The sequence below is a fragment of the Quercus lobata genome, chromosome 2, assembly GCF_001633185.2.
Source record: "Quercus lobata isolate SW786 chromosome 2, ValleyOak3.0 Primary Assembly, whole genome shotgun sequence".
Lineage (NCBI taxonomy): Eukaryota > Viridiplantae > Streptophyta > Magnoliopsida > Fagales > Fagaceae > Quercus > Quercus lobata.
The window spans coordinates 54,077,574-54,092,557 of NC_044905.1; the positions used below are offsets into that span (position 1 = coordinate 54,077,574).

A 14,984-nucleotide genomic window follows, 5' to 3' on the forward strand; every position below is an offset into this window, starting at 1 on the left:
GAGGTTGCCAAAGGCTCAAGATTCCCGAGACGTGTAACACAGCTAAGAAAGGATTAAGATAGCTAAAAGAAAACGCCAAAAAACACAAGAAACGAAGGGCAGATATGTCTTTCTTAAGCACTAGAGATGCAGCAAGAAAAGCAGAAATCCTAGAGTAACCACTCACAATGCAAAGGAACGGTACCTCGGGGAACTAGAATAAGGAGCTATAAAAAAGGAAGTAGCAGCAAAGACCTTCGAACCGGTAGAGTTGGATTCCGCTCACTTGGGAAAAATGACAAAGAGGAAAGACAGCCAAAAGCTGAACCATAAGAAATGTGAAATTAGAAACAAGCGCACTCCGGAATGGAAAGTTAGCCATGGGCTTTCAAAGAAACAGCACCAAAAGGAGGAAAATATGAGAAACAGGGAAAGGCTCAAACTTCTGGGTGATGGGCACAAAACGGGCTCTGGTACCCAGGGAGCAAAATAGGGGAATCAATAGTTCCCCGGGACCCTAGAATAACACTATAAAAAGGGGGGAAAGCAGGTGGCAAAAAAGGAGGAATTTTTGAGCAAGCAATAAAAAATCTCGACAAGGAACCATTAAGAGAACTCTGTCAAATTCAAGGGAAAACAATGAAATTTCTCTCGGTATCCCAAAAACAGCAACTATAGCACATACTTGGATTCAAAAGGGTTCAAATTTTACAAGTCTTAGAGGCCTGGATAGCCATCAAAGTCTGTAATTTTTGAGCTTATTTGAACCTCGTATCACGTCTTAGTGAGTGCATTGTAACCATAATTAAGAAAAACTAATGAAGTATTTCTTATTAATTTGAGGATCCCTAACAATTGTTTTGTGTATTTCCTGATTACTTTGCACTCCTTTGCTGTTTTCATTGTTGATTCAATACAAATATTCTTATTTTGCTAGTTTATGTGTATTGTAGGAAACATGCCCTGTGCGCCACTTGGTTCTTAAATAGCCCTTTAACTACGGTGAACCAACAGTCCACCAAACTATAACTATTTGGCCCAGGATCCTTGGGCCAGGGTACTGAAGAAAAAAGCACTCTCACAGACACAACTTTAAAGTGTTCAACTATGATTAGTAGAGAAAAAATGATGAATCATATGAAAGTCTTATAGTCGACTACTTCATCAAATTATGGTAAAATTGTGGTCTTAGAAGAACCGTTATGTTTTTGTTTCAAACTTATAACTTATTAGCTAGTAGCCATATATGTAGCTTTGTGTTAAACAAATTCCCTTACAAGAAGAATGAGAAGGTATGAACCTTGCTAGCTTTTGTTTGATTCATATTAATGAAGTGATTATTCAAGGGAAAAAACATTAAAAGAATCAAAGTTTGACCAAGACCACCATTTTGAGTCCTTTAAGGATATTACTCTATCATGTATAAGAATCCTTAGAGTTTATAAAACAGCTTCATTAAGAAATACGAGAGTAATATTATATCTAAATTACTTCTTCTCAAGTATTCATTCACCACATCAAATTATTTATGATACTGATACATATATCTTTCTCTTTGCTATTGATGTTTCTCTACAATAAGAGCTTATACTCTCTCTCTCTCACACACACACACAGAGATATGTAGAGAGAGAGAGAGAGAGAGAGAGAGAGAGAGAGAGAGAGAGAGAGAGAGAGAGAGAGAGACGGGATAGAGATCGAAGCAACTAAAAGAAGACAAGGCCATAAATTTGATGGCTTAGTTTCAACTCCTACTAAATAGGTCTTCCTTACACAATGGAATTATGGTGGGCTGCTATTAGTTGCCCATGTGAATGAACAAAGTAGAGAGAGATGCAAATTGACCCTTTAACAACAATTTATGTTAAAATTGGACTTTCCAATATGTTCTAGGAACAAATACCTTAAGACTTGAGAACGAAGAGCTTGTTGAAACAAGATAAATGGATGAAAAGGTATTTATTGTGGTTTTGTACGTATATAGTAGTAGGTCAGTTTGCAACTCTCCTTTGAGACTTTAGATTTAGTAGATTTATTTACCAACTTGCACACAACACCCAAATTAAATTGATTTGGACTTACCTATATGTACTTGGAAAACAAATAGGATAACAAGAGAATTAGAAATAGAATAACAAGAGGTGAGACTTGATGCAAAGATGTTTTCGTGAAATGATAAACCAAGAGCAGAGAGAGAGAGAGAGAGAACTGTGTCTTTAAAGGGAATTGAAGGGTTAAAGGATTTTAGTGATTTAATAAATAAACAAAATTGTGTGCAACGGCTCTGGCCACTAGAATTAGTACTTAATTGTTAAAGGGTTTTTTATTTGTTTTTGTTTTTTATATGTGCATCTCCTTTCTGGTAAGGACAAGATTATTTTGTTTAAATTTTTTTAAAGAGCCGGGTGTTTGTTTTTGGTAAAATTGGTTAATTAAGCTTAATTGTTTTTAGCTTTACAATTGGTAATTATTGTTTTTGGGCTAATTTTTTTGGGATGGTATATTTTGTTTTAAATTTTAGATCTATAAATTTTTTTTACAACTTTTAAAAGGAGGAGAATGCAAGAATTACAATTTGTTTTTACAAATTGCTATTATGGTAAGTGGTTATTAGTAAGTAAAAAAGTGATGTAAGTGGTGAGCGCAAATGCAAACCAATAAGAATTTACTACATTAGAAGTTTTGTAAAATTGTTGTAGAAAAGTTTGTGGCTATAGAAAATAATGCACATCTTATTATAAGACTTTTAATCAATTTGGGTTTTACCTGCATTAAAATTTAAATTAATACAACATAGTTATTAAAGGGTGCAAATCAATCAAGCCCATGGATTGGGCCTGAGCCCATCTGACCTAAGACTGGATCTATGTAGTCTGGAAGACTCTATTCTGGCCCAGTTTATATGTACAATTTGACACTGAAAGTGGAGGTAACATTTAATTACTTAAAAGTTTTAAGGTTACTATTAATCTTTTATGTGATGCTAGTTGATGATGGGTTGCTTTACGTACCTATGGAGCAAACTAAGATCTGTACATAAAATCTGGACATGAAATATTTGCACAAATGTGTGATTGATAATGAGTATTTTTTGCTTACTACTTGGTAGAGCAAGAATATGCATAGTGTGTGCTTATGAATTTTTTAGGGTCTCTTTTTATTATTATTTATTTTTATCACATCATATGACTCAAAAAATGCGAAATTTATATGTATTTCTCAATAATGGACAAAGTTTAATTACCACAAGCAAACTTTATCACTAGGATAGTCTAGACTCTAGAGTAGCAAATTCATTGCAAGTAGTGCCAAGGCCAAGTTCATATATATCCCTCTAAAATCGTAACCAACTTTGAATTGAATGGTTAGTGTGCGTATCATCAAAAGAAGCACCTGGTCCTAAGGCCAAATTAAAATGCCAAACTTCAATAATATGATGACACATGCTGTGAGCATATTTGAGAAAACATAAACGTGTCAATTAGTGAATTTGTTTGAAAATCCTATAAATTTTGCCTCACATTTGTTTGTAGAATCTCCCAAGTTGAATTTTAGAGCTTCAATTACATTGTTAGTGTCTGTGTTCCAAGCAGAAATTGAAGATGGACAAATCCAAGAATGCAAGTTACCAAGCTGGCGAGGCCAAGGGCCAAGTTCAGGTGAGTTTCTATCCATCCTATTTACATCTATTAGCATAGTAACATACATCTAGTAAGCACTGATACTCCAGTTTAGCTCATATATTTGTATCCGGTACCGGATATCTCTGGGATACTCCTGTATGCGTACTCTGATTTTTTTATTTAAAATGCCAATATGTCCAAGATACGCCTATGATACGGTTCTTCTTAGGCAAACTGCATCTAAAAGGATTTACATAGGCATGGATGGATGTTTCATGCATGAAAACTATGCACGTTGACATTTTAAATGTTGATTATAATGTGTTGTTCTTTTTTGGTTTAGGAAAAGGCGGGCAACTTGGCGGACAAGGCAAGCAATGCTACTCAATCTGCCAAGGAATCATGCCAAGAGGTTCAACAAAGCTTTTACTAAGTTAGAAAATTACATATAAACATAACAAAATACATCGATCTCAAGCAATACTGCGCTACATCATTGTTAATTGCTTACATATGGAGTTCTATATATTGCAGGCTGGCCAGCAGATGAAGGATAAGGCACAAGGGGCTTGTGATGCTGTTAAGGATAAAGTTGGAGCAAACAAATGAAAATCATATTGGACCTCATCAATCGAGCAAGCCTGCCCAAATAAATTTTGTGCTTATTAAATTTTAATTTATGTTTGGTCCTTAACCTTTAGGTTGAATGTCAATTTGATCCTTAACATTTCAAGTGTGTTAATTTAGTCCTTTTGAATGGAAGATATAGATAATGTGTCAATTTAGTCCTTAACCTTTTGGTATTGTATCAAAATAGTTATTGTCCATTACAACAAAAGTAGACTACGGTGACAACACTTTTCGTCGCCAAAGACATATAGTGAAAAAGTAGCATTCGTCACCTAAGAGCATCTCCAATAGGCTCTCTAAAGCCTTATTTGGAGAGCAAACACGAAAAAAATAAAAAATAAATAAATAATAATAATAATAATAATAATAATAAATAAATAAGTAAATTAAAATTGTTACAGTGGCTCTCTGGAAGAAGAGAGCACTGTAGCATCTCCAACAGCCTCTCTATCTCTATTTTTTTTTTTTTTAGATTTGCTACAGTGGCTCTCTGGAAGAAGAGAGCACTGTAGCATCTCCAACAGCCTCTCTATCTCTATTTTTTTTTTTTTAGATTTGCTACAGTGGCTCTCTGGAAGAAGAGAGCACTATAGCAACTTCAAATCGTTTTTTTCTCTTAAAAAAATACCTGGCTGAATAAAAAATAATTTTTTCTCTCTCATCCCTTTATCTAATCGACTAGAAAGTACAACAAAATACATTTTGAACAAACATAAAACATAAAATGCAATGAAATCAAATACAATCTTTCTCATAGTTTCAAAACCAAAAAAATTATTGGGTTCACAATCTTTCACTTACTCCCACAAAGGAACCCAATAATTAAATCAGAACCAAAAAAAAAAAAAAACCAGTTTGACCCATTTCTACCACATGTCGTTGGCAATGGGGAAGAGATCAAACAGCAGTGGGGAGGAAGACAAGCAGCGGTGAAGGCAAAGCAGATCAACAGACAACGGAGGCGATTTTCCTCCCTTGCTGATTTCCCCCTCTCTATCTTTGTTTGATGAGAATCAAATGGTGTGGTTGTGTGTGACCTTTAAGTTTGTGTGTTCTGATGGGATAGAGGGAAAGAAACTTGTGGATGAAGTAATAAGAGAAAAGAGAGAAAGGAAGAAAAAAAGAAAAAGAAAAAAAAAAAAGAAGAGCCCTATGGAATGTTCTGGAGTTTGGAGGAAGTGATAGGAAAAAAAAAGGAAAGAAGGAAAAAAAGAAAAGAGTAAGGGCACGTGTGTGGAGGAGAAAAAAAGAGGGGAAAAAAAGAAAGAAAGGAAAAGGAAATTATATGGATGAAAAAAAAAATAAGGGAAAAAAAATAAAGAATAAGAAATTAAAATTGAGAAATGCTACCACAGTATTTTGATAATACTTTCACAATAAATGTTAAGTAGTAGGTTATTATTGGTGAGAAAAAAATAATTCTTTTAGAAAGAGAAAAAAAATAATTTTAATAGTATGTTCAAATTAAAATCAATATCAACTTATCACAAATGATTTTTTGTGAAAGTGTTGTAAAAATATTACGAATGTAATTTTTAGGAATGAATGAATGAAAATTGAAAGGAGAATAAAGAAATATTAAAGAAAGAATGAAGAAATAATATTTAAATGGAATAGATAAAAGATAAAGAGTCTATTGGAAAGTGTATTTAAAAAAGTAGCCAGCTAAAAGGTAAAAGGAACTACTTTCTCTCCAAACAATACAAAATTTTGGAGAGTCTACTGGAGATGTTCTAAGCCCCATCACCTAATATTTTTGTCACTAAACATTATATTTTGAGACAAAAAAAAAAAAAAAAAAAAAAATCCCTAAACTAGGATTGAAATCCCCAAAGTCCTAATCTCAAAAATGAAGCTCACCCATTGAATTGATTCATCGCTCTAAAAAAATATTAGGAAAAACACACACATGATGAGAAAATAAGTCAAACCCACCCTTTGATTCAATGCACTTTACGCGTTATTTCTAAAATTTTTCACTTTACTATTATCATTGTCGATTTCCCATGCTTTGTTCAAATCAAAGTGTATCACCTAGTACAATGAGCCATGCAATTGTTTGCAAAGGCCCCTAACCCTTTATGCCCAACATTTCCGCCGCTTATTTATTTCTGGATCCATTTTCTTTCTTCTCTTCTACATCATTATTATAGCCCACCACCATCACTGCATTTGCTGCATCAATACAGCCATTGTCTTGCAAAATGATGGTACCCACACAGTAATTCTTCTTCTTTCTCTTGCAAAGGAGCTTGTGATGGTAGCGGAGGACAGAAAGAGTGGCAAGTGAGGAGGATGATATTGCATATTGTTATTGATGGATGATGATATTGGACGAAACGAAACTAAAAACAACGTTCTACCTCTCTTGACTTTCAAACCCTTTGCTAAGGAATGCAACTATTATATTTGTATTCGTTGGATTTTAGTTTGGCTGAGGTTTTGCATTTAAATTATATTTGATATTAACAAATTCTCTAAAATAATTTTCTTAATTTTTAATTTCATGTGGTAGTACATGTGGCAGTATATGTTGCATAAAAAATAATTTTTTATTTTGGTTGTTAGCCACATAAACATTTTCCATCCATCAGTTAATGGCATGGACTATTTTGACACAAAAGCAAAAGGTTAGGGACTAAATTGACACATTTGAAATGTTAATGACCAAATTGACATTCAGCATAAAGGTTAGGGACGAAGCATGTAGTTTGCACTTTCTTTTTTAAAATTGAAATTCCAATTTCGGAATGATATTAAACCTGCCTATTATGAGTTTCCTCAATTCAATTAGTGCAAGTTTTTCAATGGCTTGAAAAGCCATGCTTTTTCCCTTTTAATTGCTATTACTGTATATTGATATTTCTGTATTAAACTAGTTAGGACTTGGGAATGTGTATAGTGTAATGCTAGGGACATACCTCCTTCTACACTCAAATTCGCACCTTGTTTATGTGTAAACTCTTAATTAGATTTTAACCTCTACAAGTACATGTGTTACGTATGGTGGGCCCATGTAAAAGTGATGAAATCCAATCAAGAGTTTTTTTTTTTTGGGTTGAGAATACTAAGTATTTTAACACACACACACACATGGGGAGAGGAGAAAATGTCTTAAAGAAATTGTCAATAATGTATATCCAAAAGGGCCTAAATCCAATCAAGAGTTAATATGTAAATAGAGTATGTATTTGGGTGTGGGAAATTGTGTAACCCTAGTATCGCTAATATATTTATATGTTACATAAAATGTGTTTAAATATGATAACATTAATATGAGAATTTTTTTAGCATTAATGTATTTACTATGGGTCATTCTACTCTTCCCCCCTTTTTTTGGATACAATATCCACCTAAATCTAAACCAACGAAAGAGAAATGCTATGTGCACAACATTTTTACAATACTTTGACAACAAATGCTAAGTGATAGGTTGTTATTGGCTGTTACAAGTGGGCAAAAAAGTAATTTAAATTGTGAATTCAAATTAGAAATAATAACAACTTACTACATATGATTTGTTATAAAAGTGTTGTGAAAATATTGTGGACGTATCACTTCTCTTAATTTAATGGTGTTTTGATCTTGACCATTTATTTAATTTGAGTGGATACTAGTTACCGATATAGCAGGTTACATATATAAACAAAAACCAAAAACCAAATAAGATTTCTCTTTCACTTAGTTGCTTCTGTCTCTCCTTCTACCTCTCCCTCTACGCCTCTTCTCTTTCAAACTAGGCACAAGAAGCCTAAGCAGCTACTAAACAAAACCCTCTCCTTATATGCTTCTTCTCTTCCAAACCAACCACAAGAAACCTAGACGGCTACTAAACAAAACCTTAAGGAAGACCCATAAAAGAAGAAATTGAGTTCTTTAATTCCCGCCATTCTCTGGCCCGACGATAGTATTAGAACATTGATTAAACTGTTACTAATCCAATTTTGATACCTCCACTCTTCACCTCCCCTTTGCGCACGTATCTAGCCCAATATCTGAGACAATTCATGTTAGCTCATTAATCACCACAATTAAAAAGAATAAAATAGTCTCTCTCCTTTTCAATGTGGGATTAAACATTTTCACTAACTCCTCATCTTCCATATTCACTCCCACATATTTACATTTATGTTGTAACATTTATTCATTTTAATTATTTAATATTAAAATGCTCCAACAGGATCCTACAAACACAATTACAACCAAGGTTGTCAAAATCGAGATCCTACGTAGGATCATAGATTATAGGATCGGATTGTAGATCGTAAGATCAAAAAAATAAAATAAATAAATAACATTGGTAGTGAATTTATATGTTAAATAATCATATAAATTATGAATTTATCCAAAAAAGGAAAAATTTTCATCAATATATTATAATTTGTATACTATAAGTTAATTTTTAACCACTACAAAAAAGATTGCTATTTGCGACGAAACTTTTTCGACGACTACAAAAAGCTGTCGGAAAAACTAGCTTTTTCGACGGCAAGTCTCTTTCATCATCAATTACTCGTCAAATATTAAAACATTTGTGACGGCAAAATAAGTCTATCGAAAATGCCTATTATTTTTGTCGAAAATATGATTTTTTTTTTGGAGGGAATTGTTCCCACCTTATTTTTTGCGACGGAATAAAAATATTTGTCGCTAATAAAGTATTATTTACAACGACTGAAGAAAAACCGTTGGAACTATTAACACTTGTGACGGCTTTCATGCATCGAAAATACCAACAATATTTTTTTTATGATGTTAGTATTTGTGAAAAACATTCTTGCATCGTAAATATAAAAGAGAATATTAGTGATAGACATAAAGCCATCGAAAGTGGTAAAATATTTTGGAGGGAAAATTCCCTCCTTAGTTTTCATATTTGTGATGACATTTATCCATCGCAATTATTATTTTTTATTTTTCTAATTGAGTTTGTATTTGCGACGAACATGTTGACCGTCGTAAATAGTTAATTTGTTTTAAAAGAAAGAATGTATTAGTGATGGACTTGGATCCCTCGCAATAAATAAGATTTGCGATGGACCTAAGCCATCGACAATGGTAATTTTTTTCAAAGGGGGAATTCATGCCCTTATTTTTCATGTGTTTAACGGTTTTTTTTTTTTTTCAATCACTATATATTGCATTTGTTATTTACAACGAACATGTTGGTTGTCGTTAATAGTTAACATTTTCTTAAGAAAAGAAAGTATTTGTGACGGTAAGGTAAATCCATCCCAGTAAAGGTGATTTCCAACATACATGGCCATAAAAAATGGTTATTTTCTTTGAATGGTGAATTTTCCTCAATTTTGTCTTAAAGATCTAGATTTATTTATTTATTTTTTTTTTTTATAAATTTTAAAAGCTGCACAAAAACATCTTTCAAGACCCTCTAAGTACTTAAGGGCTATTTTGGTCATTTTAGAGTTAAAAGGTATTTTGATCATCTTAAAGCTTTAAGGGGCACTTTGGTCATTTTGTAGGTTTTGGGTTGTGTTTTGGTTATTTTAGAAGTTTACGGGTATTTTGGTCATCTCCTAGCTTTGATGGCGTATTTCAGCCATTTTGGATGGTCGGATTGTGTCAACAGGGTTAATCAAAGTTTCTCATTAGGTGGGTACAACAATATGTGTCCATCACGCAACCAGATAGAGATCCAAAATCTGACCGTTCAATTGGAAGAATGTGGTGAAATATTTGTGTTTGTAAATTACAGTGACAATCAGACGGTCAAATTGTGAGAACAGAGTAGTCAAATCTTGCAAAAATTCGTCAAAGTCTATTAAACTTGTTCAATCTTTGGTCAAACTTGAAAGTTGGTTTTAGGACCACTAGATTTGATCAAATTAGGTTAATCAGGGAGGTTTTACATGGGTTTTGGGTATTAGTCAGTGTTTTAAAGTTTTCTTAATTTTCATGTTTTTATCAATTTCAAATTTTAAAATAGCAAAACAAGGTAGTCAAAAGTCACATACAAATCGATTATGGTCATTTTGTAGATTTTGGGTCGTTTTTTTTAGATCATTTTATCAATTCTTAGTAATGTTTATATAGTATATAACTCTCTTGAAAGAGTATTGAATATTTTTAGTGATTGAAGTTTCATGATAGGTGGATAAAACAACATGCTTCCATCTTATGCCATAATCAGATTTAAAATTTGACTATTGGATTGAAAGAGTGTGATAAAATATTTGTTTTGATGAACTTTGAGCTCAATCAAATGGTTGGATTATGAGAACATGACCAATCAAAATTTCTTGATATGTTGGTACAATGACACATGTCCATAATGTTCTAGACTTAAATCCAAAATCTAACTGTTGGATTGGAAGAATATGGTGATATATTGGTGTTTGTAAAGTATGACAAAAATCAGACGATCGGATTGTGAAAAATGAGTAGTCAAAGTTTGCAAAATTTGGTCAAAATTTGGTCAAACATTGTCAATATTGAAGTTGGGTCTATGACCTATGGGAAAACTGAAAAATTGTGGGTACATAGTAAGTAATCCCCTTCACTACATCCAAATTTTCATTTCTTAAATCATCCACAAGTCACATTCACATTCAAGCTTTTGCCGATGTGAAGAATGTCTCTCATCTCTATTTCCTATTTTAAATTGAGATACTAAATAAATAAATCATCTATCTTCTTTTATCAAAAAAGAAAACTTGATGTGAAAAAAAAAATTGCAAGAAGTGAGATTTCATAGTGTTTCTATCTTTTATTAATAACAATTAATAAATAGTGATATTTCAAAGTGATGAAAAAAAAAAAAAAAAAAAAATTGGTTGTCATAAATGAAATACATGGTTTTGTTGTAAAAATAAATAAACAAATAAGGTTACATTGATTTCAAACAAACCCAGCCATGCCTTATTATCATTATTATTTTTTTTTATAAAAAAGAAAACCCCGCAATATCATTATTATCTTTTAGTAAAAAAAAAAAGTAAAAAAAGAAAAAAGAAAAAGGAGGAAAAGACAAAAACCATAGCTCCCAGCACTTTCCTTCTCCCTTTCACTAAAAAACAAACGCCCCCACTTTTTAGTTAAAAAAAAAAAATGGAGGAAAAGACAAAACCCTAGCTCCCACCACTTTCCTTCTCCCTTTTACTAAAAAACAAGCGCCCCCACCTTTTTTTTTTTTAATCCTCCGCACTCCCTTGCCCCCTCACTATATTAACACTCCTATTTCACTAAAAAAAAAAAAAAAAAAAAAAAAAAAAAAAAAAAAAAAAAAAAAAAAACCCTTATCTCCATCTATTGTTCGTTTTCTCTCTTTCTCCCAATCATAATCAAACCCAAAAGGTTGGTCTTCTTAGATCCTTATCTTTTGATTTTTTTTTTCAATTTTTTTTTTTTGATAATGTCTTGTGGTTTTGTAAATGTATTTGCTTGTTTATCTCATTTATCTAAATTTTGGGTTTGGTTTAGATAAACCTCTTTCATAATATATCATCTAGTATTATAGGCAAAGTTCTTGATAGTTCGGTACTAGCCCATAGCGTTTTTCACTTGATAATAGTGCTTTGTTCAATTTGTGTTTTAGCCTTTTAGAATTTGCCTTGTTTGAGTTTGCCTCTTCTTTGTTAGTAAAGTTCCAAGTAAAGACAAAAGTAGCTTATAGTTATATAATAGGATTGGTGATTATATTATTCTTTTATTATTTATATGCAATATATATTGATAGATCATATTAGACTAACGAATACATGTAGTTCAGACATAAATATATATAAATATATATATATATATATATATATATAAAAGGCTTATTAACTTTAACAATCTCTAGAGTTATATTATTTTATTTATATTTATATTAAAAATGAAAAATACTAAAGTTCTAAACTTTTTTTTCCAAATTTTCTATAAACTTATGATATGATAAGTGGTTATTGGAGGGAACAATCAGTCAATTGAACGAGATGATAGCTTTTATTATAAAAAATGTTTTGAAATCGATGGGCTTTAATTATATGCAAGCAACTACTACACATATATATTTTCTCAGTATAATCAACATTAAATTTTTTTGCTATTTTATTTAGGTTGTCGAAATAAGTGATAAATTTGCTCATTATAATTTTCAATTAATTGCTATTGTTGGTACATATGTGATTTCATGTGAATTGTTGTGGTGATGGATATATTGTTAAGGGTAATGGAGATGTACTATTAATATGGTTATTGGTGGCAGATGTATTCTTTTAAGTTCTCATTAACTGGAGCACTATAATGTTATATATTTATTCAGTTTAATTTAAAATATTGCAGACCAATGCGAAAGGAGGAGATCACAATGTAAATAATGACACAAGATGACTATGAGGAGGAAGATGACTTTTAGATGGAGGACGACACTAACTCAGATGATACTTGATCTTCCAATATTTATACTTTCAAGTTTAGTAAAGGATATGATATAGTCTTCATGTTTTATTGAACAACATGCTATTTTGTAGACCTTTTAATATTTTCATTTTTAATGCACTTATTAGTTTTGAACAATTATGGATTTGTGTTTGTTATTTGAATGGAGAAACTTTTATGAACAATTATGGATTTGTGTTTGTAATTTATATATTAATTATTCCATATACAGAAATATTTGATATTATCAAATAAAATAAAAAGATCATAAATTTTTTTTCGACGAAGCTATTTTTTTTTGCAAATAATGTATGAGTGACGAGATAAATGGTTTTTAATAACAGCTAAAGTTCGTCAAAAAAAAAAAAAGTAATGTTATATTTTCGATGAAAAACTAGGTATTTACAATGGCTTTTAGTCGTCGAAAAAATACATTAATGACGGTCATTGTTCATCGTAAAAGGTATTTGGTTGACCAACTTCTTCGTTTGAAGTTCTATTTTTGACGACAAGACAAGTATTTGTGATGACTTTTAGTTGTCGAAAAAAATACATTAACGACAGTCTTAGTTCGTCGCAAACTCTATTTGGTCGTCCAACTTCCTCGTATGAAGTTGAATTTGCGACGACAATTATTAAGTACTTACGACAGAGTTTTGCTGTCGAAAATAAGTGTTAGCGACGGCCTTGTCGGCAATATAGTATTACCGACAAGGCTTTTGCCGACGGACGTCGATGGCTTTTTGCCGTCAATAATACAAATTTGCGACGGCTTTTTGTGCTTTTGTGACGAACTTTGACCATCACAAATAAACTTATTTTTTGTAGTGAACATAGATTATCCTAAAAAGTTAAATAAATGTTTAGTTAAAAAATCACTAATAAGGTGGAAAATCACTTATAATAATGGTGTATCTATGTTAAAGAATCAATATATCATTAAAGAAAATAATAAATTTGAAATAACTTTTTTGGTAGATATAAATTTGACATAATATACATAATAACTAAGATAAGAAGAACCATAAATTGTTTTATATTTTTCAAAACAAAATACTTATAGAATGCCAAGTATTATATTTACTACTCTTACTTTGTTTTTAAATTTATCTTATTTTTACCACCGCACACCCTTGGTGCGATGGTCACTCCACAAGTATAAATGCTTGTGGAGTATGGGGGGTAAAGGTCGGGGTTCAAGTTTCCAGGAGGGAGCTTCACACACATATACACTTAGAATTCTATCTTGTAAAAAAAAAAAATAAATAAATAAATAAAAATAAAATAAACTTTATCTTATTTTTTGTAGGAGAGGAGGAGTCCTAAAATAAAGTTAAAAAAAAAATGGTATTCTATAAGGAAGCATGCAAAAACGTGGTGCCACAGTAGAAAATTCATATCCCATTAATACTCCCACGAACCCACTATCCCCACCCACCCTACCTTCTAGTTCACTTTTCCTTCTTCTCTTTTAACTTTTGTTTGATTCTCTCCTCTGAAAATTCGCCATTTCTCCTTAGTAAATCTGCCCTTTCTCCTCAGATTCATCGGAATTTCTTTTTTGCAAATCTGTAAAACATCAATGGCAAAGCTAAAGTGTAAAGTTCCTCTATTGCAAGCACGCAAGTAGTAGTATCATTATTGTGGGTTTAATTTTTGGTTATATTCTTTGTAAAATCTCTCTTTCTTCTCATAAACTCAAAGAAGAGATCAAAAATGGGCATTGGTTGTTTTTTATTTTATTTGAGCCCAAGTAGTCATCTGTTAGCCCGAAGATATTGGCAAGAAATTGGGATCATGTCAGATCGTTTGGATGTACGATCCCACCGATTTTGAACGATCCTAGTACCAATCCTTGAATATGAACAATCTTGAAACAATCCGGATCTTTTTGGCAAGTAAGATCATAGGATCATAGGATCGTACAATCTAGATCCCAATTTTAACAACCATAGTTACAACAACGTAGGTTTAGATCCATCAGTCAATTGGAGCTAGTTGAAGTCAGACAGCATACAAGGCTTCTAATAGCTTTGCAGTGTGAGTTAGAAGCTAATTTAGTGTGGTCTAAGCCCTCTGCTGACTTTGTTCTACACTTTTATTCTGTAGAAATTGGTTTCCATATACACCAATAAAATTTCGTGTGTGGCAAATAAAAATCACAAGCAAGTCACATATCATATATATATATATTAGTAGTTGCAAATCCACAACCAAAATTTGAAAAAGGAAAATCTCTTGCACAATGCATCACCTAACACAACATCAATATTTTGATGTCTACCATTCATTTAAGCTGCTGATTGGCCATTCACAACTAAATAAACCTAATTCCAGGAGAAAATGGGCAAATGCCCCTTTCAAAAAAAAAAA

At 31.9% G+C, this 14,984-nt stretch overlaps 1 protein-coding gene across 1 annotated transcript; it reads left to right on the plus strand.

Moving 5' to 3' along the window:
* The first annotated feature begins 3,555 nt into the window (after nt 1-3,555).
* LOC115974356 (stress-induced protein KIN2-like) lies at nt 3,556-4,321 on the plus strand. Its single transcript, XM_031094679.1, has 3 exons — nt 3,556-3,638; nt 3,946-4,014; nt 4,137-4,321. The coding sequence occupies exons 1-3, from the start codon at nt 3,582-3,584 to the stop codon at nt 4,209-4,211; spliced, it is 201 nt and encodes a 66-aa protein (XP_030950539.1). The 5' UTR covers nt 3,556-3,581; the 3' UTR covers nt 4,212-4,321.
* Nucleotides 4,322-14,984: the final 10,663 nt, after the last annotated feature.